We start from the raw sequence: 25067 nt of genomic DNA, 5'->3' as shown, positions 1-25067 counted from the left end.
GTCGCTTGCGCTGGGGCGATTGCTGCTGGGGGGGACGAGCGGTCAAGGGAGACATCTAGTACGCAGTTGTAATCCCCACCCACCATCAAGGGTACGTCTGGCCAGGGCGCAATTACTGCCGACAAGCGCATGAAGAATTTCCCCTGTTCCACATTGGGTGCGTATATGGAGGCTATGACAATTTGCTGCCCGTCTAGTCTGCCCTGTATGAAGACATAGCGTCCCTCGGTGTCGATGTTGCTGTGTGTTAGTGCGAATGGAACCCCAGGTCTGACCCAGATCAGGGTCCCCCGCGCAGTCACCCCCATCCCATGGTATGTTTTTGTCATATCCCTCGTGAGATCTGTAAGAGTTGAGGGCCCCTCATCACATTCTGCTGGGGCCCCATCATTTTGTGTTACGTCACTGGAGTATACTGTGACATCTGCATGCAGTAAGACGTGGTAACAAGTTATCTTGCTCCTTTCTTCATTTCCTCCACGTTTTGTCACTTAGCGCCCGAGGCGGATTTAGTGCTTATGCACGCTATACAAGGACACTGCGTGACATAACATTATATTGCCCCTTATTCCTATTATTTTTTTTACTTTCCCCTATCCTGCTATACAAGGCAAGCTCTGTAGTGACAGTGGGAGGCAACTTTTAAGCCCCTTCATATGGGCCACCACAAGGACCTTTTGTCTTTGACATGAGAACCTTCCAACAATGGAGGAGAGGGAGCATGTTGGGGCCAGAGTAGGGACATCCCAGCGTAATCCTAGGAACAAGCCTTTGCAATGCAATAGCTCTCGCATTTACGTGAGTTTGAGCTATTGGCATTGTAAATGACAAAGCCTTTTATTAATGTTTTAAAAAATAAAGCATAAATAAAAGGCATTTTCATTTGCAATGTCAGTAGCTCAAACTCGCATAAATGCGAGATCTATTGCATTGCAAATGCTTGTTGGCTTTGTAATAAATCGAGTAACCTTATATAGTTGTCCGTGGATTATTATGTACCAGAGAGTTATTGTCTAATTAACTGTGTACTAACAACATTTCTCCCATTTTCACTTTTATGGTGCTAAAAAGAACCACCAGTGTGTCTAGAAATAATGGGCCCACCCTTTCAGCACAAATCTCTAGTTACATAAAAAAAAAATCACCATCATCATGCCCCTTAAGCTAGAGGTCGCAAAAGTGTGTCATTCTGAAAAATTGGGCTGTGGACCTAAAAAGTTTTGAGAGCACTGATGTAAAGGTCAGCAGCAGGGCACTTGAACGAGAATTTTGTTTTCCATCCTCTGTATTTACTTAACGTTGTGAAGCGGTTAGACTGCTTTAAAATCGCTTAAGTGACTTTTGCCTTTTTCAGTTGATATTTTAAAGGCAAATAATGCGGTCTTTTGGTGATTTGTCCCTGCGTTTGACAAAGTCTTGAGATTTGCCCATTTTGTACAAGCTTTTATTTGTCCTATTTTGTTCACTACCTCCACAATAAATACCGGTGACAACCTCTGGCCAGGATGCAGCAACCCCCGCTTCTGAGCCAGGCACCCGAGTACACCGCCGCCGCTGCAGTTGTGCCTGGCCTGTGCCTCTTTAAGAGCTCGGCGAGGGCGGTGCTGCGCCGGGAGCGAGGAGGAATCACTTCCAGGTCCGGTGGAGCAGCTGTTTGTCAGTGTCTCGCCTGTGTTTACCTTAGTGGTTCCCGGGAATCCCCCGGTCTTCCGGGAAGGGCGGCGGGTGCACTGTGGCTTCGTTCCTTCCTGGCTGCGCGTGACGGGGAGACGCGCGCGGCGCTCCGCCTCTCCCCGCGAGGCTGCGATGCGCTGACGCCTGTTGCTAGGTCACTCGCCGGTGCACCGCTTCCTGGGTACACGGGGGAGCTGTCCGCACACCGGACCGGGCGGCGCTCGTTGTCACCTACGCAGCGGCAGTGGGGCGACGGGCCCAGGGGGCTGCGGCGCAGAGTCCATGGTAAGTGCCGACGACGAGCAGAGTGAACTGGGGGAGATGAGGGTGCACACGGGGTGCCCGTGTAATACAGCACTTCACGGCTGGCAGGAGATGGGATGGGGGGTCTAAATACGGTCTCTTGTACGAACAGTGCAATATGTGAACGTGAGTGGTTGGTACTCGTCGTAAACATTGCACCCGACTTAAAAACACCTATAACCCCTTAAGCAAGACCGCTGACACTAACACATTCTTATGCACGTTGATCGACCTTTGTGTACCCCGTATTAGTGCCCCATCTTTCTTGTTTGGGGGTTAAGTCCTCTCCCCTCGAGTGATCGAACTGACGTCACTACGAGGCAGGGTGGGGGTGGAAAGCCTGTCTCATGTTCTACCTCCTATTATGTAACCGAAAGCAAAAACGCCTTGGTGCATATTGTGAAACGACGAGTGCTTATCTGTAAATAGAACTTCCTGCGGCATTTAATCACATGGGCTACAGCCCCTGGACGGCCAGCGACATCAAGTGTTTAGTCAAAATAGTTCAAATGGTTCAGTTTATATATGTAGATTGGTTACCAGTACCATTTATCTCTGTATACATATGGAGCATTTTATTAAACGGATTAAAAAATAAATTAAATAGAAGTCCCAGCTTCTAATTGTTGTTTATTATTTACCAGTAGGGAAGTGGACATCGAAGGGTTGCAGTCAAAATATCAGTAGAAATAGAAGACCTCTAGATTTCAAGCTAACTCTTACCTATTATTATTTGCTCCCGTCGGGACACTGTACAAGTTGCCGATAATGTCTGCCCAGAGCTTTCAATGTAGACATTTCTTTACCTGAGCACTCCATTTGAAAACGGTCGCTCAAGTAATACAAATGCCCTCTAACTGAGCAATTATTTCCCCACACTAAACCCTTCTCCCTCTGTCCGCTGTGTTTTTACCCTTTCCTGCGCTCCTTACTTGATAACCTCCTGTGACTTGGGGAAAAAAAGAAAGGTTTTTTTTCAAGTATCAAATCATTCATTGTTACAATGATTATCAATTTACCAAGGATCTGGTTAAATATATATCTTTTCGATCTGTCTCCATAAATGAGAAGCTTTGATCCAAGTTATGGTTCGGACTACTTTGATTTATGCTGACCGTATACTGTGTGGTTTTGTTCGCTGAAGAATGTTTGAATAATGTTAGGGAAATTGATTTGTGTCGGGGGTGGAAAAAATGTATGTCATAGTGAGCGATGCTAGTAGGCATGATATCAGTATGAACATCCCCAGTCTATGGAGAATTTTTAGGGTCTTCATGATATTAAAAACAAGAATTTACAATGCAATGGTCTCGGCATTATTAAAGGTAGAGCTATTGGCATTGCTCATGACATTTTTTTTCATTTTCTTTTTCTTTAAAACATAAATAAATGGTATTGTCATTTATAATGGCAATAGGTGAGCATTAGACAGTAGTAGAGAGTATTCCCGGACACAGAACCACGCACACACACACAAACTGCTCTGTGTGTGTGTGTGCGCGTGGCTCTGTGTGTGTGCGTGGCTCTGTCTGTGTGTGTGCGTGGCTCTGTCTGTGTGTGTGCGTGGCTCTGTCTGTGTGTGTGCGCTGCTCTGTCTGTGTGTGTGCGCGCGCGGCTCTGTCTGTGTGTGTGTGTGTGTGTGCGCGCGGCTCTGTCTGTGTGTGTGTGTTTGTGGCTCTGTGTCCGCGAATACGCTCTACTACTCTCTAATACTCACCTATTGCCATTGTAAATGACAATACCATTTATTTATGTTTTTAAAAAAAAAATGAAAAAAATTGTCATGAGCAATGGCAATAGCTCTACCTTTAATAATGCAGAGACCATTGCATTGTAAATGTATTTTTTTTTTTTAGTGTCTCACTAATCGATGAGGATACCCTCTTTCTATAAATTTTGATCTCATTATTAGAGCTTGTCGGTCAAAGTCCACCAGATTCGTGCAGTTACGTCTGACCCGTAAGAACTGAGAAAATGGGATACTGTCTTTCTGTGTAGCCGGATGGAAACTCTGGTAGTGAAGCAACGTATTTCTGGCTGTGGGTTTCACATGTAGGTCAGTTTTTAGGGTTCCAGCATCGTTTATTATTTCGATGTCTAAGAACTCCACTTTTTCCTTACAGATGTGAGAAGTAAAGTTCAGGTTGGGATTTGCCGCATTGATCCATAGAATGAATTCATCTAAGGTCTCTCTCCCATCGGTCCAGATAAAAAAGATGTCATCAATATATCTGGACCAATGGGAGATGGATTCGAAAAAGGGGGCCACTTCGTTCTGAATAAATTCTTTTTCGAATGCGGCCATGAAGATGTTGGCTATTGAAGGGGCTACCGAAGCCCCCATGCTTACCCCTTTGATTTGGCGATAGATATTAGTTCCAAATTCAAATATATTTTCTGTTAGGACTATTTCTAGGCAGGCCAACAAGAAAGTTTTGGGGCAGGGGATATTGTGAAGATCAATGAACCAACTGGTCGTCTTCATTGCTTCAGCTAAGGGGATGTTGCTATATAAGGACTCAACATCCATAGTTACTAATAAGTCATTGTTTGAATTAAAACTTAGTCCTTCAGTTTTCTGTATCATATCTCCTGTGTCTCTTATGTAGGATTCAATTTTTGGTATGTATGGTTGTAAATAGTTGTCTACAAATTTGGATAATGGTTCAGTCGCTGTACCTATGGTGGAGACAATAGGACGATAGGGAGGGTCTAGAACATTTTTGTGTATCTTAGGGAGACCGTATACACATGCTATTTTCCCTTGGTTGTGGTTTAAAAAGTCAAATTCTTTTGTGGTAATAAATCCATTCTCTAGAGCAGATTTAGTAAGAGACATAATTCTTTTGGATAAATTTAGTGTTGAATGAGTTCTAACAGGGGCGTAGAAGGTAGGATCGTTTAGCATCTGAAGCATGTTGTTTTCATATTGAGATGTGTCTAAAATAACGATACCTCCTCCCTTATCACATCCTTTAATTGTGAGATCTTTATTGGTTGAGAAAGATATTAGGGCCTCATGTTCTTCTCTTCCTAGATTATAAATCGGTTTAGGGATGAATTTTAAGGCTTGATCTAGTTTCTTTAAAACCACTAACTCAAACGTTGCAACTTCGGGTCCTAGTTGTTCGAGGGAGGGACTGAAGGTAGATGGTAGGCAGAGTGGTTTAATAATAGAATTTACTTCTTCCATGGTTTCGTTTGAAGCAAAAAACTTTTTTAGTCGAATTTTGCGAAAAAAAGAGATAATATCACTGTATAACTCAAAAAGATTAAGTGTGGAATGTGGGACGTAAGATGGGCCTTTCGATAGTAGTTTAGTGCTATGTTCATCTAGTCTTATGTTTGTCAAATTAAAGATTGGAATCACATCCCTGGTTTCCAATACTGTCTGTTCCTTGTTTCGCGAATGAATTGCGACTGTTCCTGCTGGTGGTGGTGTTGGGGTTGATAATTCCCTCTCGGCTGACTTTGAAAATGCACTCTGGGACGGCCCCGGCCTCTCCCTCGATTCCCTAAAAAAGGCTGTCTTTTGATACCTCTATTTTGGTTTTGGTTATAGTTTGGATCTGGTTCGTAATAATCAGAAATAGTTTCGTTCTCAGAGTCAGAGGTTTCTGAGAATGTATTTACACGTTGTTGTTGAGGATGTTCACCAGTTTCTGTTGTGTAATGATTTTGCTTATAGAAATCAGGTTTCAAATAAGGGTATGTATTTTCAATTGTAGCGTACCGTTTATCTTTTAGTAATTTATCATTTTTTCTTTTTTCTAGGTAGCTGGAAAAAGATTCTAATTCTTTATTACAGTCTTCTATCTTTTTTATAGACTCTTCTACATTACCCATCTTCCTGATTTTATCTTCCAAGTCTTCGATTTCAGACCTAACCTCTGCTGCTATTTCTTTTGATGTTTCGACGATTAACATCATTAGATCCCTAGAACATCTACTGGCGATCCTACTCCATTTGTCTAGGAAGGCTTATGATGGACAAAAAGGCCAGGGATGTTTCTTACTCTCAGACCCATCGGGATAATGCCAAGCCGTAGGTAGGCTAACATAAATTCACCGTGGGCTTCAATCCTTTTTAGTTTTTTCTTTAATTCTAGTAGATTTTTCATATCATCATTATTCCGATTTGAGTCTCCAGTGGTGTTAACAAATGAAGATGATGTCCCTACTAGTAATTCAAATTCTGCATCAGTAAAGCCGAACGTTTTTTGAAGGGCCATATTGATAGCGTGGCAGAGGGAGTGCAAGTAAGGGATAGAAAGAATAAGGAAATGAACAATAAGAATAAGAAATGAATATCAATCCCTCTGAGTGATAGCCCTGCACAGACAAGCTGTGGGAAGAAACAACGTATATTTAACAAGGACCCCCTGAAGACATAGATAATAATATAGTTCCTAGGTCAGGGAAAGAATCTCATTTGACAAAAAACAACCTAGGCAACCTAAAGTGTAAAGGACAACGATTGATGTAGAGGGACACAGGCTGTCAATTATTGTAAAAGCAGAATTTTATTCTCAAATTTAAAAACACAATGAGCAGTAACATAAGACAGGTTTGAATGTATATTAGTCAAAAAATGTTACAAAGTAAAATTACATAAATAATGCATTGTACATAGAGTGATTTATACAGTAATTTGTACATAATATGGAAACGGTTAAATTAAAACAAGGGGGAACAAATGTAAACAATTTCAAGATAATTAAAAAATGAGTGGCCTAATATTTCTCTACGCGCGTTTCGGCGACCAGCGCCTTCTTCTGGAGTTGCCACGTGAATTTCTAAAAGAGTAGAAAAAAGTCATACAAAAATACAATTATTTATAGCAGATAACTTGACATATTAAGAATAAGTCTACTTATCATCAATAATTCAGCCATTATGTGAACCCTTCTATTTTTCTAGATAACATCATATATTTAATAGAACTATTAGTCTTTGTTCATTTCCTTACTTATTCTGTTCCCTTGAGTGGGTTATTTATTATTCATTGTATGGGAACTTCTCTATTCTCCATTTACAAGGGTAGATTGAAAATAAACTAATAAATAGGCCTATATCTAATGGGAGGTAGTTGTTGAGCATCAACAAACCTGGTTCTATCATTTACCATGATTTATTGGGTGCTCTAGTCATTGTAATCGAAAGACAGAGGATAGCTATTAGATATGAAATATATCGAATTTATACTTACAAGTAGTAGTGAAATGGAGATAGTACACTGTGATCTGAGGTTTCGTGTTACAGTCTCTTTAAAACGTTGAGGCAGGCTATGATAAAGCTTTGAAATGAAAAGATTTTAAAATTGTAATCAATTATTTGATTTTTTATGATGGATACATCTTTCCTTAGAAGCCTTGGAGAATCAATCGTCTCCTTTTTAAAATTAGAAGGTAGAGCAAATTCTTACGTTCCGATAGTTTCACTTTTAGTGTTATTGTATTAGAGGTAATCTCATATCAAATAGTTTCAATGTTTTCAGACAACTGTTTTCTATTATACATCTAGTTGTTATCTCAATAAAGGAGACATTTTGTTCAGGATACACGACTGTTTAATTCAAATAGCGTGATTACTACTAAGAATATATGCAAGGCAGAACCGCTGAATTTACATAAAGACTGACATCTGTCTAGTAGACTATTTCTAGTTCTTCTTTAAACTATTTGTAGACAACGGAAAATTAGTTAATCTTACCCCAATAAAAATTTTTTAACTTCAAGTTCCTTGCTGGACTTGGGATGAAATGCAATATATTAAAAGATCTCCCTGCCTAAAAAGACAATTGAAGAGGTAGATTTAGGAAGGGCATACATATATGTCATTGTGGTGATATACTTCGGGGAGCGAGGTAAGTTTAACCTAGCTTACCCGAACTTAGACGGCAGGGCTCCTTGATTCTCTCGAAGTGATGTACTGATTTGCGTCTCGAGCGCGAGGAATGATGGATCTCGAATGTGGGTTGAGTCAAGTATAATGTATTAAAAGATCTCCCTGCCTAAAGAAACATGGGAGGTAGGTTTAAGACGAGCATATGTTTATGCCATGCAATGTTCTAATTGTGGGGAGCAAGGTCGGTCTAATCGGACTTACCCGACGATAGACGGCAGGGCTCCTTAACTCCCTCGAGGAAATGCACAGACTCGCGTCTCGGTCGGGGAGGTGGGCGAATCTTGAATAGGGTTTACATCAGTTACTATTTATTAAAAAGATCTCCCTGCCTTGAAAAAATAATAAGAGGTGAATTTTTAAAAAAGGTGTATTTTAATTTTTTTGCTGTGTTTTAATTGAGGAGCAAGGCAGGTCTGATTTGACTTACCCGAGGATAGACGGCAGGGCTGCAGGGCTGCTGATTCCCTTGATGTAACGCGCAGGCTCGCGTCTCGACCGGGAGAGATGATAAATGGGTATATGTCTACGAGGGCCGCGTTTTTATATTAATCATTCCGGTTCAAATAAATTTCAGCTGGAGAAATGTTTATTTTACTGAGAGTAGAAATAGGACTTTCTTTTTTGGGGTGGGACCTTCGTAGAGATAGGACTATTCTTTCAGTTCTTTCGAGAATTCCATGGCATCCATTACTAAGAGGTGCGAGGCTCGAAACTGAAGATAGAAAAAGGACTATCTTCCTTGTGTTGTTAGGATTCTCGTAACATCCAAATCTATAGGATGCGGAGCTAGAAACAAAAGGAGGAATTATCAGTTTATTATTTTAATCTACATTCTTAAACGGCTAAAAGGTAAAATTAAATTTTTATCTAGTGGTGCAAGGCTTGTACATCCGTCAGAAAGACATATATATTTATTTATATAGTAAATGTCCATTCTGTCTACATAATTGCACCTTTCTTTGTGTGGGTTGATGTTATATGCACATTACATCATGCAATTGGTAAAGGGCTTCATTTTCGGCGGGCGAACTAAACTTTCTCAGTGGCAATATTATTAATGAATGGCAATTTTATTAGTGAATGGCATGTTCCCATGGGATTTCGCTGTTCAATCCCTGGCTGAAGGAGTTAAAAATAAAAATCCAAAAGACTTCTCTTTTTTTCCGAATCGCAGTACCGCCTTTAGTATCAGGGGTATGTATTCTCTCTAGGATTCTCCACTTAAAATCTTCTGCACTATGTCCTTTTTCTAGAAAATGTTTCACCATCGGTTTCCAGACTGTACATTAAGGCTTTGTATTTGTGGTAGCAGCTTGTGGTGTTGGATAGGCTAGGGAAAATGGGATCTGAGGTCCTGTTGCATGCATCCTTCAACTCTGCTAAGATACGAAGCCTCATTTGTTTTAGGTTTGGTGACCATAATAAGATCACACAAAAGTGTGAAATAGCAGCAGCTTGCAGGGTGGGAGACAGGGGGGATTTGGGGTGGTAATGGGGAGACGGAGGATTCAGGGAGAAATAGATCAGTCAGTACACATTGTGGTAGTAAGATACCAGTTTGGGTGTTAAAGTTGTGCATCAGTGTCGATGCACATTTGGTTGAAAAGGCAGACTTGTCTTTGGTATATTATCCTGAAGTATACAAAAAAGTGATGGATTGAATACTTGAATTCATCTCAGTTACTGGTAATTACTCAGGAACGCATCCCAGTCCATCGTTATTTTGCACACAATGCCACCTCAGTTTGGACCCCAGCATATGTAAATCAGTCTTGACCCTGCTCCAATGGGCATAGGTTAGACTGAACCTCCAGGCCAGGTTCTTCCAGAACCAGAACATAAGCAGCCTGGGCCTGATATCACCCTTATGAGGTCTTGTCAGCCAGGTATAGCCTTGTACAAGTGGCGCATATGCACAGGACCCACGTTTGGGCATACCTATTCCTCATAGGGTGTCACACTGAAGTATACAAAAAGTGATGGATGGAATGCTTGAATTAATCTCAGCCATTGGTAATTACTTGCTGGTCGCATCCCAGTCCATTGTTATTTTACACAAAATGCCACCTCAGTTTGGACTCGGGCATATGCAAATCAGTCTTGAATCTGCTCCAGTGGGAATCCCGAGCGATTGCCAGTGGTTAGGTTTTCTGCAAGCATTCCTCTCATCACCTCTTGTGTGTTTGATGTAACATGATAGTTGGCCAAGGGTATGCCTAGATGTGGGTCCTGTGCTCAAAGTGTTACTGGAACCAAACCGACTAAGGTGCCCCAATCAGGGCAAAACTGGTCTTGGTTTACTTGTGTTCCAGGTCAGCGAGGACAAGGCCTGGCAGTTCACACTGGAAAGGTCCTATTGGATCAGGCAGTTTAGGAAAAAGGGGACCCCTATATAATGATAATGCACTTGCTATACATAGGGAAAAAGTAATTGATTTGAAAAGCGGCATTGCCTCCATCATCTGCCATGTCTAATGCGAATTGGTTGTTTGTTTTGTGATTTTAAAAGTATGTACATGAATTGTAAATCAGTCTTATAAGAAATACGAAATATACGAATAAGAAAAGAAAATGTTATAAAAAGATATAATATTTATATGACTTATGAATAATAAATTAAACAGTTGACTTACTATCTGGGTGGTGAGTCTCTATATTGTTGGATGATATTATCCCACATCCTAGGTGGTTTCTTTATGAAGTTTGTTATGTATTTTCAGCACTTTTTCACTTGGCTATAGACCGCTCTTCAAACCTATTGGATCAGGCTCAAGACTTATTTGCATATGGCTAGGTACAAACTGTGGTGGCATGGTAGGCAAAAGAACAATGGGTTAGCATGCTACCCAGTGAAATTGCCAGTGGTTACCCTTATTGCAAGCATTCATCTAATCAACGTTTGTGTATTTGGTAAATTATCAGCATGCCTTTGGGAGCAAAGAAGAAGAAAAAAACGTACCTATCACATCTTGGTGCAAAAATTACTCTTGATGCAAGTCATAGGAATGTGTTATCCCATTTAGGTGAAAGGTCTCCAAGTACAGTGAGCGAGAAAAGGAGGTAGTAAGATAAAATGTGTGGATCCCTGTTGCATTACATTTGTTTGACAGACCAATGATATGGGGGGGGGGGGGGGGGAACACCCTTGATGAAACATCGGAATGAGTTTGGAAAACATTTAAGAACATAAATCACATTTAGAAGTAAATTCATCCTTGGCAAAGTAAGCAGCATTTTGGCATTACATTTAGGAGCAAAAACACATTGAGTTACAAATGTGCAACATCAGCTGGAGAGTTGGAACATTTGAGGATCACAAATCTCATGGAGGTCCAAAAGCAACAGGGATGTGGTAACACTTTTAGGAACACAAATGCCCAATAATTGCCGGGTATGGGCACCTCACTATCCTTGCACTTAAATGGGAGACACTCTTTAGGCTTTTGGCCTAAACAAGCTATAGCCATTAAATAACAATGAAAATCAAAGATGTTCTGCAACACACTTTTAAAGCTGTCTTTAGATGCATTTGCAATGCAACAGATCTCGCATTTACCCAAGTTTGAGCTATTGGCATTGTAAATGACAATGCTTTTTAGTTATGTTTTGGGTTTTGAAACATAAATATAGCGCGTTGCTTTACAAATGATTGATTGATTGTTATTTGCAATGCCCTTTGCCTGCCTTTTGCTGCCCCTATACCCCCTTTTGGAGGTGGGAGATCCTAAGGGCTCAATTTTGAGTCCCACTCTTTAATATATATATATATATATATATATGGCCCCCTTAGCGACTCTGGCCTAGTGTCATGGAGCTAAAATTGTATTGTATGCGGATGATACGCAGCTGCTCTTCACCTGCGATAAAGAAGTGGATTTTAAAGGAGATATGATTAACTCTTGTTTATCAGAAGTGTTCTCCAGGCTCCAGTCTAATAAACTTAAATGTAATCCTGAAAAGACGGAGATCATCTTCTTCGGCCACCCCCCTGGAACTTGTGGCAGAACTGGTGGCCAGTAGACATGTCTCCTCCCACAACTTCTATAAAGACAGTGAAAAACTTAGGAGTGAAGCTGGATGAGAAACTTTCCATGCAGGCACAGATTCAGACAGTTGTTGGATCCTGTTTCGGCATGCTGAAAATTCTAAAGCAGTTTCTGCCCCTCTTGCCTATTACACATAGGAAAACAGTAGTCCAAGCACGGATAGTCTCCAGGCTGGACTACGTAAATTTACTGTACCTAGGGCTGCCAGAGAATCTACTTGCAAGGCTGCAGGTGGCCCAGAACACAGCAGCCAGAGCAATACTCATGCTTGGCCCAAGGGCACGGATGTCTTCTCAGTTGAAATCCCTACATTGGCTCCCAGGTCATAAGAGGATCCATTTTATGGTAATGGTCCTGGCTTTCAAGGCTCTCCACGGCATAGGTGCTGTGTACATCAGGAAGACAGTCCAGTTCTACTGCTCTTTCCGTACACTAAGGTCTTCAACGCTTCAGTTGGCACACACTCCCAAATATCACTGAGCGCGGATAGGGGGACACTCTTTTAAGTTACAAGCGGCTCCACTGTGGAACATTCTGCCACTGGAACAAAGACTAACGCAGGACCTTCTTGCGTTTAGGAAATCACTGAAAACCTGGATATTCCAGCCATAATATTCAACCTGGTTTCAATAGCACATGGCCAACGTCGTCACCACGCCTTCAGTGCCCAGACACTCTATTGAGCAGTTGCACGCTTTACAAATACTCATTTAACATAACATAACAATAGCTTAAACTCGCATAAATGCGAGACCTATTGCATTGCAAATGCTTGTTTATTTTAGTTTCTTCTCCAAAGGGTAAACTTTTTTTTCTCCGAAGGGAAAATCCTTACCCTGAACTTCTGTGAAGTTTGGTTTGTTCGGTTCCCCTTCCATGCTGAGATTCCCAATGACCACAAACAAAGTTTGAGGGTGTTCACAAACTCTTCCAAAGGCAATCCATACCTTAATCTGCCCACTCCCACCCATTGTGCAGGATTTGCTGCTTTCGTGGCGTACAATTACACAGTGGCAAAACACCATATCCACCTGCCAAGTATCTTTATGTGGATACCTATCTGCATGAACTGAGTCGTTTTTGGCTGTAAAGGTAGATTTGGCCCTTTGTGATTCAGGCTATCGGAAGGCAGTATCCTATTCCCTTAGTAAGAGTTAATAGAATGGTGGCACCCATGCTAACAGAATGTTAAAGACAAGGACGTATTGAAAACATGATACTGCTACCCCCTTGTTACGCCTAATACAAAGCAGCATGGTGCTTTTCAGTTACAGGAAAAGTGGATCAGACATTGCCGCGCTGGAGCTTCTAATATAGTACGGTTTTATAGAATTTTCTTATAGAAAAAGAAGGCTCAGGCCTTTCACCTTGTGGGCTTGGCAACTTGAGCAGCTTAGGTTTTAGCATGAGTAATGTTTCCATTCTTCATTATAGTATCATACTTTGTTGAACCTCTGGACAACCATGCACGTGGGTTTATCAGTCCGGGTGACAGTCACGGAGAGCTGAGCCCATTCAGCCTGCGCAGTGATGAGCAGGATTAACTGGCCCGTTTCTCTGCCAATAAACGGTAAATGGATTAATTAGACTTCATTCTCTGTAGCACATTCAAGGAAAAAGGATATACGAACATTTCGTTTTTTTCACCAGTGCTAGACCCCTGCGCCGCCTTGTGTGAGCTGGAAAGTGCTGGTCGAAAAAGTGAAAAATATATCTGCAGGAAAAGCAAAAGTATATCAGACTGCAAGAGAAAATTCGGAAATTATGCGGACAATGCGTTTGGCTGGCACACGTGGGCTCAGTTGATGAATTATGAGTTATTTTTTAATTAAAGACGGAAGGTGAATTTATCCTACCGTTTTTAACACGTTCTTTCCCGTTATTACACCCCGGAGACGTTGCTTATTAACAGCACGGGCATGAGTACAGCACAATTTATTATACTCCTTACATGTTCTAGTTAACTCCTGTTGCCACCACTGTTAGAAGTATCAGGCTCCGCGTAATGAGAGCTTTAGTAGTGATACTCCAAATGTACAACCAGCTGAAGCAGCGCACGTAGAGAAACTCGTTAAAGAAGAGTGTGTCCAGAGACTTAACAAGCATTGGAAATGCAATAGGTCTCGCATTAGGAAAGTTTGACTTTTTTTATTTATGTGTTGGTTTTGAAAATAGCAAAATTAATAGCTTTGTCAGTTACAATGTCAATAGTTTTAACTTTCGCAAATGTGACACCTATAGCATTTGTAATGCAATGTGTGTTGGATTTACGTGACTTAGATGTATTGATATTACAAATAACAATGGCTTTTAATTTTGTGAATAATTATTACTTAAATAAAATGTATTGTAATTTATAATGGCAATAGCTTAAACGTTTGTAAATATCTTTTGTGAAGATTATGTTCAGTGTATTTTATTGTGACGAAAATCCAAGAACCTTGCATTTGCACCTCCACACACACAGAGCGACATACACACACACACACACACACACACATAGATGTGGTGGTGGTGGATCTGGGGGATATGGTGGTGGTGGATGTGGTGGTGATGGTGATGGTGGATGTGGTGGTGATGGGGGGGGATGCGGTGGTGTTGGTGGTGGATGTGGGGGTGGATGTGGTGGTGGTGGATGTGGTGGATGTGGTGATGGTGGATGTGGTGATGGTGGATGTGGTGATGGTGGATGTGGTGGATGTGGTGGTGGAAATGATGGTGGTGGATGTGGTGGTGGTGGATGCGGTGGTGGATGAGGTGGCGGATGTGGTGGATGGGGTGGTGGTGGATGCGGTGGTGGTGGTGGATCTGGTGGTGGAGGTGGTGGTGGATGCGGTGGTGGATGCGGTGGTGGATGTGGTGGTGGATGCGGTGGATGTGGTGGTGGGTGTGGTGGGTGTGGTGGTGGGTGTGGTGGATGTGGTGGTGGATGCAGTGGTGGTGCATGTGGTGGATGCGGTGGTGGTGCATGTGGTGGATGTGGCGGTGGATGTCATGGTGGATGTCGAAGTGATAGTGGATGTGGTGGTGGATGTGGTGGTGGATGTGGTGGATGTGGTGGATGCGGTGGTGGTGGTGGATGCGGTGGTGGTGAAAGTGGTGGGGGATGTGTTGGAGGATGTGGTGGATGATGTGGATGATGTGGTGGTGGTGGATGTGGTGGTGGTGGATGTGGTGGTGGTGGATGCGGTGGTGGTGGATGCGGTGGTGGATGCGGTGGTGGATGCGGTGGTGCATGTGGTGGTGGTGCATGTGGTGGTGGTGGTGCATGTGGTGGTGGTGGATGTGGTGGTGGATGCGGTGGTGCATGTGGTGGATGTGGTGGTGGTGGATGCGGTGGTGCATGTGGTGGTGGTGGATGTGGTGGTGGATGTGGCGGTGGATGTCATGGTGGATGTGGAGGTGATGGATGTGGAGGTGGATGTGGAGGTGGATGTGGTGGTGATGGTGGATGCGGTGGATGCGGTGTTGGTGGATGCGGTGGTGGTGGATGCGGTGGTGGTGGTGGATGTGGTGGTGGATGTGGTGGTGGATGTGGTGGTGGATGTGGTGGTGGATGTGGTGGTGGATGCGGTGGTGGTGGATGTGATGGATGCGGTGGATGTGGTGGTGGACATGGTGGTGGGTGTGGTGGTGGATGTGGTAGGTGTGGTGGATGTGGTGGTGGATGCAGTGGTGGTGCATGTGGTGGATGCGGTGGTGGTGCATGTGGTGGATGTGGCGGTGGATGTCATGGTGGATGTCGAGGTGATGGTGGATGTGGTGGTGGATGTGGTGGTGGATGTGGTGGTGGTGGATGCGGTGGTGGTGGATGCGGTGGTGGTGGATGCGGTGGTGGTGGATGCGGTGGTGGTGGATGCGGTGGTGGTGGATGCGGTGGTGGATGCGGTGGTGGATGCGGTGGTGGATGTGGTGGTGGTGGATGCGGTGGTGCATGTGGTGGATGTGGTGGTGGTGGATGTGGTGGTGGATGCGGTGGTGCATGTGGTGGTGGATGTGGTGGTGGCGTTGGATGTCATGGTGGATGTGGAGGTGATGGTGGATGTGGAGGTGATGGTGGATGTGGAGGTGGATGTGGTGGTGATGGTGGATGTGGTGGTGGTGGATGCGGTGGATGTGGTGGTGGTGGATGCGGTGGATGTGGTGTGGTGGATGCGGTGGATGTGGTGGATGCGGTGGTGGATGGGGTGGTGGTGGTGGATGGGGTGGTGGTGGTGGATGTAGTGGTGGTGGGTGTAGTGGATGTGGTGGTGGTGGGTGTGGTGGATGTGGTGGTGGATGTGGTGGTGGTGGATGTGGTGGTGGTGGATGTGGTGGTGGTGGATGTGGTGGTGGTGGATGTGGTGGTGGTGGATGTGGTGGTGGTGGATGTGGTGGTGGTGGATGTGGTGGTGGTGGATGTGGTGGTGGATGTGGTGGTGATGGTGGATGTGGTGGTGGATGCGGTAGTGGTGGATGCGGTAGTGGTGGATGCGGTAGTGGTGGATGCGGTGGTGGTGGTGGATGGGGTGGTGGTGGTGGTGGATGTGGTGGATGCGGTGGTGGATGCGGTGGTGGATGCGGTGGTGGATGCGGTGGTGGTGGATGCGGTGGATGTGGTGGTGGTGGTGGATGTGGTGGTGGTGGATGTGGTGGTGGATGTGGTGGTGGGTCTGGTGGATGTGGTGGTGGATGCGGTGGTGGATGTGGTGGATGTGGCGGTGGAGGTGGTGGTGGATGCGGTGGTGGTGGATGCGGTGGTGGTGGATGCGGTGGTGGATGCGGTGGTGGATGCGGTGGTGGTGGATGCGGTGGTGGTGGATGCGGTGGTGGTGAATGTGGCGGTGGATGTCATGGTGGATGTGGAGGTGATGGTGGATGTGGAGGTGGATGTGGTGGTGGATGCGGTGGTGGTGGATGCGGTGGATGTGGTGATGGTGGATGCGGTGATGGTGGATGCGGTGGATGCGGTGGTGGTGGCGGTGGTGGATGGGGTGGTGGTGGTGGTGGATGTAGTGGTGGTGGGTGTGGTGGATGTGGTGGTGGATGTGGCGGTGGATGTGGCAGTGGAGGTGATGGTGGATGTGGTGGTGGATGTGGTGGTGGAGGTGATGGTGGAGGTGGTGGAGGTGATGGTGGATGTGGTGGTGGAGGTGATGGTGGATGTGGTGGTGGAGGTGATGGTGGATGTGGTGGTGGAGGTGATGGTGGATGTGGTGGTGGAGGTGATGGTGGATGTGGTGGTGGATGCGGTGGATGTGGTGGTGGTGGATGCGGTGGATGTGGTGGTGGATGTGGTGGATGCGGTGGTGGATGTGGTGGATGCGGTGGTGGATGTGGTGGTGATGGTGGATGTGGTGGTGATGGTGGATGTGGTGGTGATGGTGGATGTGGTGGTGATGGTGGATGTGGTGGTGATGGTGGATGTGGTGGTGGTGGATGTGGTGGTGGTGGATGCAACAAACACATGCACACTCAACACTGCACACTTTCAAGGCTGATGCAACGGTGTACACAATGTCACCTCTCCCACTGCACAACTGGACAGTCAGTGTACAGAACCGCCTTTAAATAAAACCCATTTGCACCTCGAAAACAAGTCCATCTCCTCCCGTTTCAGCTTGCTCTTGGAAGAGGCACAAAGGAGAGGGGATAAGGAAGGGGTAGGGCAGGAGGCTTTAGCAAGCGCGGCCACACGAAAGCTAAAAGTGAAAGTTTATTTCACTGCACTTGTGACTCCTCTCCCCCATAGCCACCTAACCTTACATTTAAGACCATACAGTGGAGTAACTGTTATATTTTAATGGCATTTCCCCATGTGCGTACCGGTAACCACCGGCTCAAATTATGGCCCTCTCCAGGTGCCTGTGTTACGCACCTGGGTTAACAGAACCCCAAAAGCCTGGAGTGTAGACACAAAAAACACTCAAATAAGTTGTAAAAGAAGAGACACACGGTAAACAGCGTAAATTCGTAAAGGCGAGGACGGGGCAGTAAAGGCAGCGTAGGCAGAAAAAAAGAGAGAGATGGGGGGGGCAGAGTGTGAAGGGAGCATGGGGCCGAGAGAAGGAGTGGGTAAGGGAGGAGAAGGTGTTGGAAGGGAAGAAGTAACAGGGAGAGAAGAGCCGATTGAAGAGGGGAGAGCATGTGTGTTAGGGGGAGTGTAAGAGGTAAAGCATGTGGGAGATACCTTGGAGGGTAGGACATTGTTAAAGGGTGAGGAAGGTGGGAGGAAGCAAGCGAGTACGATGGATGGAAGGCTTGGGCTGTGTGTGAGGGGGTCGTCGAATGACAAGTCAGGGAGATGAGGCAGAGGGAGGAGATGGGAAGGGAAAGCCGGAAAGATGGGACTAAACAGGTATAAATGTGAGAGGACGAAGAGGAGTCCGACAGGTGAAGGAGCAGGGAAAGCGAGTGAAAGTATGGAGAGCCTGCGTGAGAGGGTGTAGTGTTAGAGAGTAGGGAAGAGTAGAAGTGCAGACGTGGAGAGTTGAGGCGTGGGGGTAGCAGTTTGTGGTACAGAGCAATTTGCGCAGTTAGTTAAGAATTAACAAGCTCTTGGCACTGCTGTGGGGGGCATGGCGGGAGCGCATTGCTCCAAATGGTGGGTTGTGACGTGGCTGTTGTTGTGCTGAAACAGTTTCACCGACCAGAGACTTGGAGACCAGAGTTCGAGCCTAGGCGTTGGCTCAACGTTAATCTCCTAAACTACTAATTTAAATACACAAATCACGGGAATCGACTAATTAAATAAAAAATAAAAATAACAGCGACCTCGAAGTGTTGGGGTTAGGGGGAGACAAAGTAAACAAGCATTGGCCGTGAAAGAGACAGGCCTTGAAAGTGCGGCCTTGAGACTTGGTAAAAGCTTGCGAGAATGAGAACAAAACAAGGAGAGTGAGGGATAGAGAGGAGGCTGGGCGGGGAGCAGAGCCGGGGAAGTACATGCGAGTCATGGCCTGCGGCCGTGAATAAGTGACGGCTCAGGATCGGGGCCGGAGTGGTGCCGAAGGGTGTGAAGGAGGGGGGTGGGCGGGGAGCGTAGGGATGGCTCAGGCTTGGGCCGAAGTAATGACAAAGGGTGTGAAGGATGGGGGTGGGTGAGGAGCGTAGGGACGGCTCAGAGGCCTGAGGCAGAGCGCACCATATGGAGAGGGAGGGGGGTGGCAGTGGGATGGTGATTGATGGGTGGGGCAGTGCTGGGGAAGCCTTTGATGTGGCCTGGCGGCCGTGGAGAAAGTGCCCTGAAGAAATGCGACACGGCAGACAGGGGAGGGGGCGGAGCGGGGTGTGGGAGGAGTGCGGCTGAGGGAAAAGACATGCAAGGCAGGCGGCTGGGGGCATGTGCACGCGCTTTTAATGTCAATGCGCATTGAGCTTGAATTTCACGGGCACTGCAAGGAATCGCCACGATTCCTTGCAAGTTGGTTAAAGACTGTTTAAGCCCCAATAGTCTCGCAAGCTCGATGCGCATGCGCATCGACAGGCGAGACCTAAAAACACATACCGTGTAACAGCCGCAGTAAAGAGGCCAGTCGCCATTGGCGGTTACAATTGAAGACAAGGCAGTACTAAGGAGGGACTAGCAAGCCTACTAAGGAATATGTAGCCATCATTTACGAAGGACAAAGAGGCAAGCCAATGAAAAATATGGTCAGGGACGGGGCTTGGCTTCTCCTCCGTACTCAAGTACAAAAGTCTTGCAGCTGGCTCAGGCTCAGGCTCGACCTAAAAAGGTTTTATACTTTGAAAACCTAATCGCTTCATGTTTATTATGCTGACTGTTGTATTTGATTCAAGGAAATACAGCTGTTTGTATTATTTCGAATGATAACCAAAATGTAATATGCGCTTTTGATTGCTGGACTGCATTGACAGTGGTTACTTGTTCTAAGCAACATGCCCACTGCATGTGTTACAGGATGAAAATAAGAATAATTACAAGCTGAAGGCATGGTTCAGTTCACATTGAGAAATATATTTAATGTGACATGATAGAGATACTACTTTGTGAGCTAGTAACTTGCCACAGAATATAAAAGGCACGACATGTCACAGATTATGGAAATCCACCAGACTACAACGTGGTCCATGACCAAACAAGCATTTGCAATGCAATTGGTCTCGCATTTGAGAGTTTGAGCTATTGGCATTGTAAATAATAATGCCTTTTATTTGTGTTGTTTTTTAAATGGATAAATAAAAAGCATTGTCATTTACAATGCCATTAGCTTAAACTCTTGCAAATGCGAAAACTATTGCGTTGCAAATCTGTGCTATAAAAAAAAGCGTTAAGTGAGAGCGTGTCCTGCCTGCAATAGCAGGCAGGACAAAGCTATTTGAGAAAATAGTCCTCGGGGGCTGTAATTTAAGCCTACTGAGCAACTACACACGTAACGGGGGGTGTCTCCATGGGGGGTTACAAAATGAGATAAGGCGGTACTAAGGAGGGACTACTGAGCCTTTTGACCAATGAACAGCCACAGTTTACAGTGGACAATGACACAAGTCAATGAAAAATGTGGGAGGAGAGTTAGCCGAGCTTCAAGTCCCTACCTCAATACAGCATGCTTTGCACAGCAGCGCATGCGCTGCCCAGGCTCGACCTAAAAAAAGGCACATTGCTCTGGGCACAGTGTCTCAAACTGGATGTGTGCTGTGGGGACCAGAAGATGTGGCTCTCTGTGACTACATCGAGGTATAGCTGCAAAGTCAACAATATAAACTGTTTCAAAATGCTGAATTGACTAGTGTTCAGACACCTTTTACTTAACAAAATTGATGTAATTCGTAGTAAAATGGTTGTTGTGATGTCAGTCCCAGGACATCCAGTTTCTGGATAAAAGTACACTTACCAGGTCACTGAATTAGTCAGTTTAGTGAAATGCTACCTGCATTGGTTTGAACTGGAAAAGCAACAACTTGTGTCTCCAACTTGTGTGCAAAATGCGAACAATGGTATAACGAAGTTGCTCATCTTTAAATTTATATATGATGAACATTGTAAAGAACCACCTGAAATCATATTGCACCTACTGATGGGGTCTGTGGTCTTATTATGTTGGTTTACAAGTTTGAAGCAATGGTGGAATGAAGAAAGGTAAGTTCCTTTAGAATTTAACCCCATGCGCGCTGCAGGTTTTCCCGCTGTGCGCTGACTTTTGCGAAAACCCGCGGTTCATGACGAGCTCAGCTCGTCATGAGCGTACAACAGGCGTAAATCATGACGAGCTGAGCTCGTCATGAGCGTCGAAGGGGTTAACGGGCCTAAGAAATGGAACACTCCCTTGTGTTTAAGTATCTAGCCTTTTTCCATTCAATTACAGCAAGTATTTTATCTTTTTTTGGAAAAAGTATACATGATAGGACAGGGGTCCTTTCCACATGTCATTTTAAAACTAATTATCAGAAAGAAGAAGGCAACATCACAAAGTTTAAAATTATTTTTTTATGCACTTGCAGACCCTAAACTCCTTGAGGATTGTTTTGATGCAAGGTTTGAAAGAATCAAGAAAGATTGTAGCATATGTAGAACTTAGCCCCTATCTCCATCATTGTCAACTCTTTTGAATTTTAGAAAAGCTTGCATAACTTGTTTTGTACAAACTATATTGTTAGACCTGACATCCATTTGTTTTTTTTTAAATATATTTATTGCATTTTTTGTCATTTTGCAGCATTGCACATATGGATAATTAACCATGCCGTAGTACAGAAAGTTTGTTACATGTCACTTCAATTTTACATACACATGAATGAACTCGATTGTAAGGAGCGAAATAAAAGCAAAGTATTTGGAACAGCATGTCACCATAATCGGTTACAGTTATGTCAATGAGAGAATATAGAGCAAAAGTGGCAGTTCGCAGAATAAAAGAAAAAACAACAACTGTTTCCTCGCAACACACCAGTGAATTGTTCAGTTTGGAGCACGGGCTATGCTATGGTAACAGTTCAAAGGAAATTGAGTACATCAGTAATGCAATATATATCCAGATCTTTAATACAAAACGAAAACATTTAAAGAACAACCTGAGAGTTCCGGAACAAGAGGCTGGGTGGTGATAAACAATGAGTGTGTGTGTACGTGTGGTGCTCATGGGGCAGGTATGTATGGTGCTATGTCCGTAGTGGGGGCCAGTCAGCGCGACTAGCCTGATATGCAGCGGGAGAGGGGGGGAAAGAGGAGGGGGTGAGGAGGAGGTTGGGGGAGGGAAACTCGACCGGTACTATGCGGAACATGGCATGAGTGTCTAAATAATTCCTCTCTGCAGGCACACCTGGTGGTAATTAGCCAGGGTACCATCCCAGTCTTGCGCTATGGGATACATGCGGAGCCCCGCCGTCTCCTCTCGATGTAATGCTACAGTTTCCGCCCTTGCCCAATTGTCAAACGAGTTACGCCAGTGTATCGCCTGGGGGGGTGCACCATTCTTCCAGCGCTTGGTAATGAGGCGTTTTGCAGTTATCAGCCCCAGGTCTCAAAACCTCGCCTGAACCTTCGTCTGTTTCGTCCTCTTAAACAAGCCCAATAGGCACACTTCCCATGTGTGTGGCAGGCTACCTCCTGTCGCTTTTGCCAAAGTAGCTGACACTGAAGTCCAGTAAGTGTGCAGGGAAGGGCATGCCCAGAGTACGTGCAGGAGCTTTGCGTCTACAAGTCCGCATCTGGGGCATGCCGATGAGTCCAGCCCAAAGTAGCGATTGAGTTTATCCGGCGATACATACGCACGGTGCACAACATAATACTGTATGATCTTGAAACGAGCATTACGCAGAACATTCTGCGCCCCAGCTAGCACCTGCGCCCATTCTCTATCAGTCCAGTCCTGATCTCTATCGACTGCCCATTTGTCTCACAGCCGTTGTGATGAGAATTGTGTGTGTATGTGTAATGCTTGGGCGAGCCAATGTACAATGTGAGAGCCGTTTCCCATCACATGCAGGAACTGAATGAGCAGATGCGTAGGTGGCTCTTCTGTTAGGGCTCCCCAGGCACGTGTCAATGTATGGAGGACTGTCGCGTGTGTCAGGAATTGTCCAGCAGGTAGTCCTGTATTGGCCGCCAGGGTCGCAAAAGAAAGTAGTGTGCCCTCTGTAAACAAGTCGCCCAGGCTATCTAAATCAACGGCCGTCCAACTGCCTAGTGTAGGCTCCGTAAGTGAGCCTCCTTCCCAAGGCGTCCCCAGCAGTGGTAGATTGGGGGCATATGGTTATGTTATGTTATGTTAAATAAAATTTATTAAGCGCACGTACGCCCGTAGGCTTCATGGCGCTATAGGAAGATTTGCAGAAACATAACACAGCAAAAGAAAAGACAGAATTTAACTATGGATAAGCTTGCCTAAAAAGCCAAGTTTTAAAGGCTTGTCTAAAAAGCCAGAATGTCTTCATGGAGTCTCAGTGTCAGTGGCAGAGAGTTCCACAGGGAGGCAGCTAGAAAGTGAAAAGAGCTGCCTCCCTAACGTTGTTTCCTAATGCGAGGCACAACTAACAAGCTCTTGTGACCCGAGCGAAGAGCCCATGAGGGGGTATACCTAACAAGCAGGCCGCTAATAAATCCGGGGCCCTTACCTTGTAGAGCCCTAAAGATAATGCAGCCAGCTTTAAAGGTTGCTCTCTGCGCTACTGGCAACCAGTGGAGACTAGCAAGACCCGGCCTGATGGACTGCCACTTGGGTAACTTGCAGATCAGCCTGGCCGCTTGGTTCTGAACCAGCTGTAGTCTCTTGAGCTGCCCGACTGGAAGACCCAAATACAAGCTATTGGAGTAGTCCAGTCGGGACAGCACGAGAGCGATCACAACTTGGATCAGAGCAGAGTAAGTTAACAGGTGGGCAATTTTCCTGATCTTACGAAGTTGGAAAAAGCTTGAGGATACCACCGTCCCTACCTGACTTTTAAGAGAGAGATCTTCATTAAAAGTGACCCGTAGGCTTTTCACTGTATGAGACTTGGCCGGGGGATTTCCCATCTCTGGAGGCCAAAAATGTGGCCCCCAGTGAAGTTCACTCTTCCCAGGCAAAATCAATTCAGTCTTGCCTGGGTTTAGTTTTAGATGATTAAGACTCATCCATCTCTGGATGTGAACCATGGCCTCCTGAAATTCGGTGGCAGCGCCAGGGGAATCCAGGCGGAAAATCAGTTGCAAGTCGTCAGCGTAGTTAAAAATTAAAGCTTTAAACTTTCTCAGCGAATACAACAAGGGCCGTAGATACAAATTAAATAAAAGTGGGGACAAGGACGATCCCTGAGGGACTCCGCATTCATTTTTAATTTTAGGGGCTGTAAAGGTTCCCAGTCTCACTGCCTGGGTGCGGTCCGAAATAAATGATTTCAGCCATCCCAAGGCCGAGCCTCTGAGGCCCGCCTGCTCGACACGGTCGACCAAGATGGTGTGGTCGACCGTGTCGAACGCGGCCGACAGGTCCAGAAGTACTAGTGCTTGATGAATATCCTTGTCCGCATTGCATCTAAGTACATCCTGGACCGCCAGTGTCACCATCTCGGTAGAATGGCCTGGTCGAAACCCGGCTTGATTAGGTTCCAAATATCCTGTGGATTCAACAAAGCTAGAGAGACAGCTAGAAGCATGTGCCTCCAGGATTTTTGAAAGAAATGGTAACAAGGATATTGGACGGTAATTTGATGGATCGTGGGGGTCCAGGCCAGGTTTTTTGATCAAGGGAATAAGTAGAGCCTGTTTAAAACCTACAGGTACCCTTCCCTGATCCAGTGAATCATTTAGCAATGGAAGGATCCCTTGAGGTATAGTTTGCCCTATTTCTGTAAAGATGTAGGGTGGACAAATGTCGTCGGGTGAACCAGACTTGACACGTGCCAGGAGTGCGGAAAAAGTTTTAGAGTCTATAGCCGGGAAGACATCTAACGTGACAGGGTTATTAAAAATATCATCCAAGGGAGATGATGTAGGGGAGCTCGCAATGTTGCGTTTTATCATGACAATTTTCTCTCTGAAATATTCATTCAGAGAGTCACACAACTTCTGAGTGGGGACTATTGAAGGGGCTGTCCTATCATCGTCACAAAGCTCCTTAACTATGTTAAATATATCTTTAGTTTTATTGGATGAGGTTAAAATTTTCTGAGAAAAGTAGTTAGTTTTGTGTTGGTGCAAGATTTTTTGAAACTCCTTCC

At 45.1% G+C, this 25067-nt stretch overlaps 1 protein-coding gene across 1 annotated transcript in view; it reads left to right on the top strand.

Moving 5' to 3' along the window:
- Positions 1–1619: 1619 nt before the first annotated feature.
- The window catches only part of ZYG11B (zyg-11 family member B, cell cycle regulator), a 291659-nt gene continuing 268211 nt past the window's right edge, over positions 1620–25067 (top strand). Inside the window, exon 1 of the mRNA XM_078670550.1 lies at positions 1620–1959. Within this exon, the coding sequence (XP_078526676.1) occupies positions 1957–1959 (3 nt within the window). The 5' untranslated portion in view covers positions 1620–1956. The remainder of the gene's footprint in view (positions 1960–25067) is intronic.

The sequence above is a fragment of the Lissotriton helveticus genome, chromosome 1_2 (assembly GCF_964261635.1).
Source record: "Lissotriton helveticus chromosome 1_2, aLisHel1.1, whole genome shotgun sequence".
Classification (NCBI taxonomy): Eukaryota; Metazoa; Chordata; class Amphibia; order Caudata; family Salamandridae; genus Lissotriton; species Lissotriton helveticus.
This window is presented reverse-complemented; position numbering and strand designations above follow the sequence as displayed.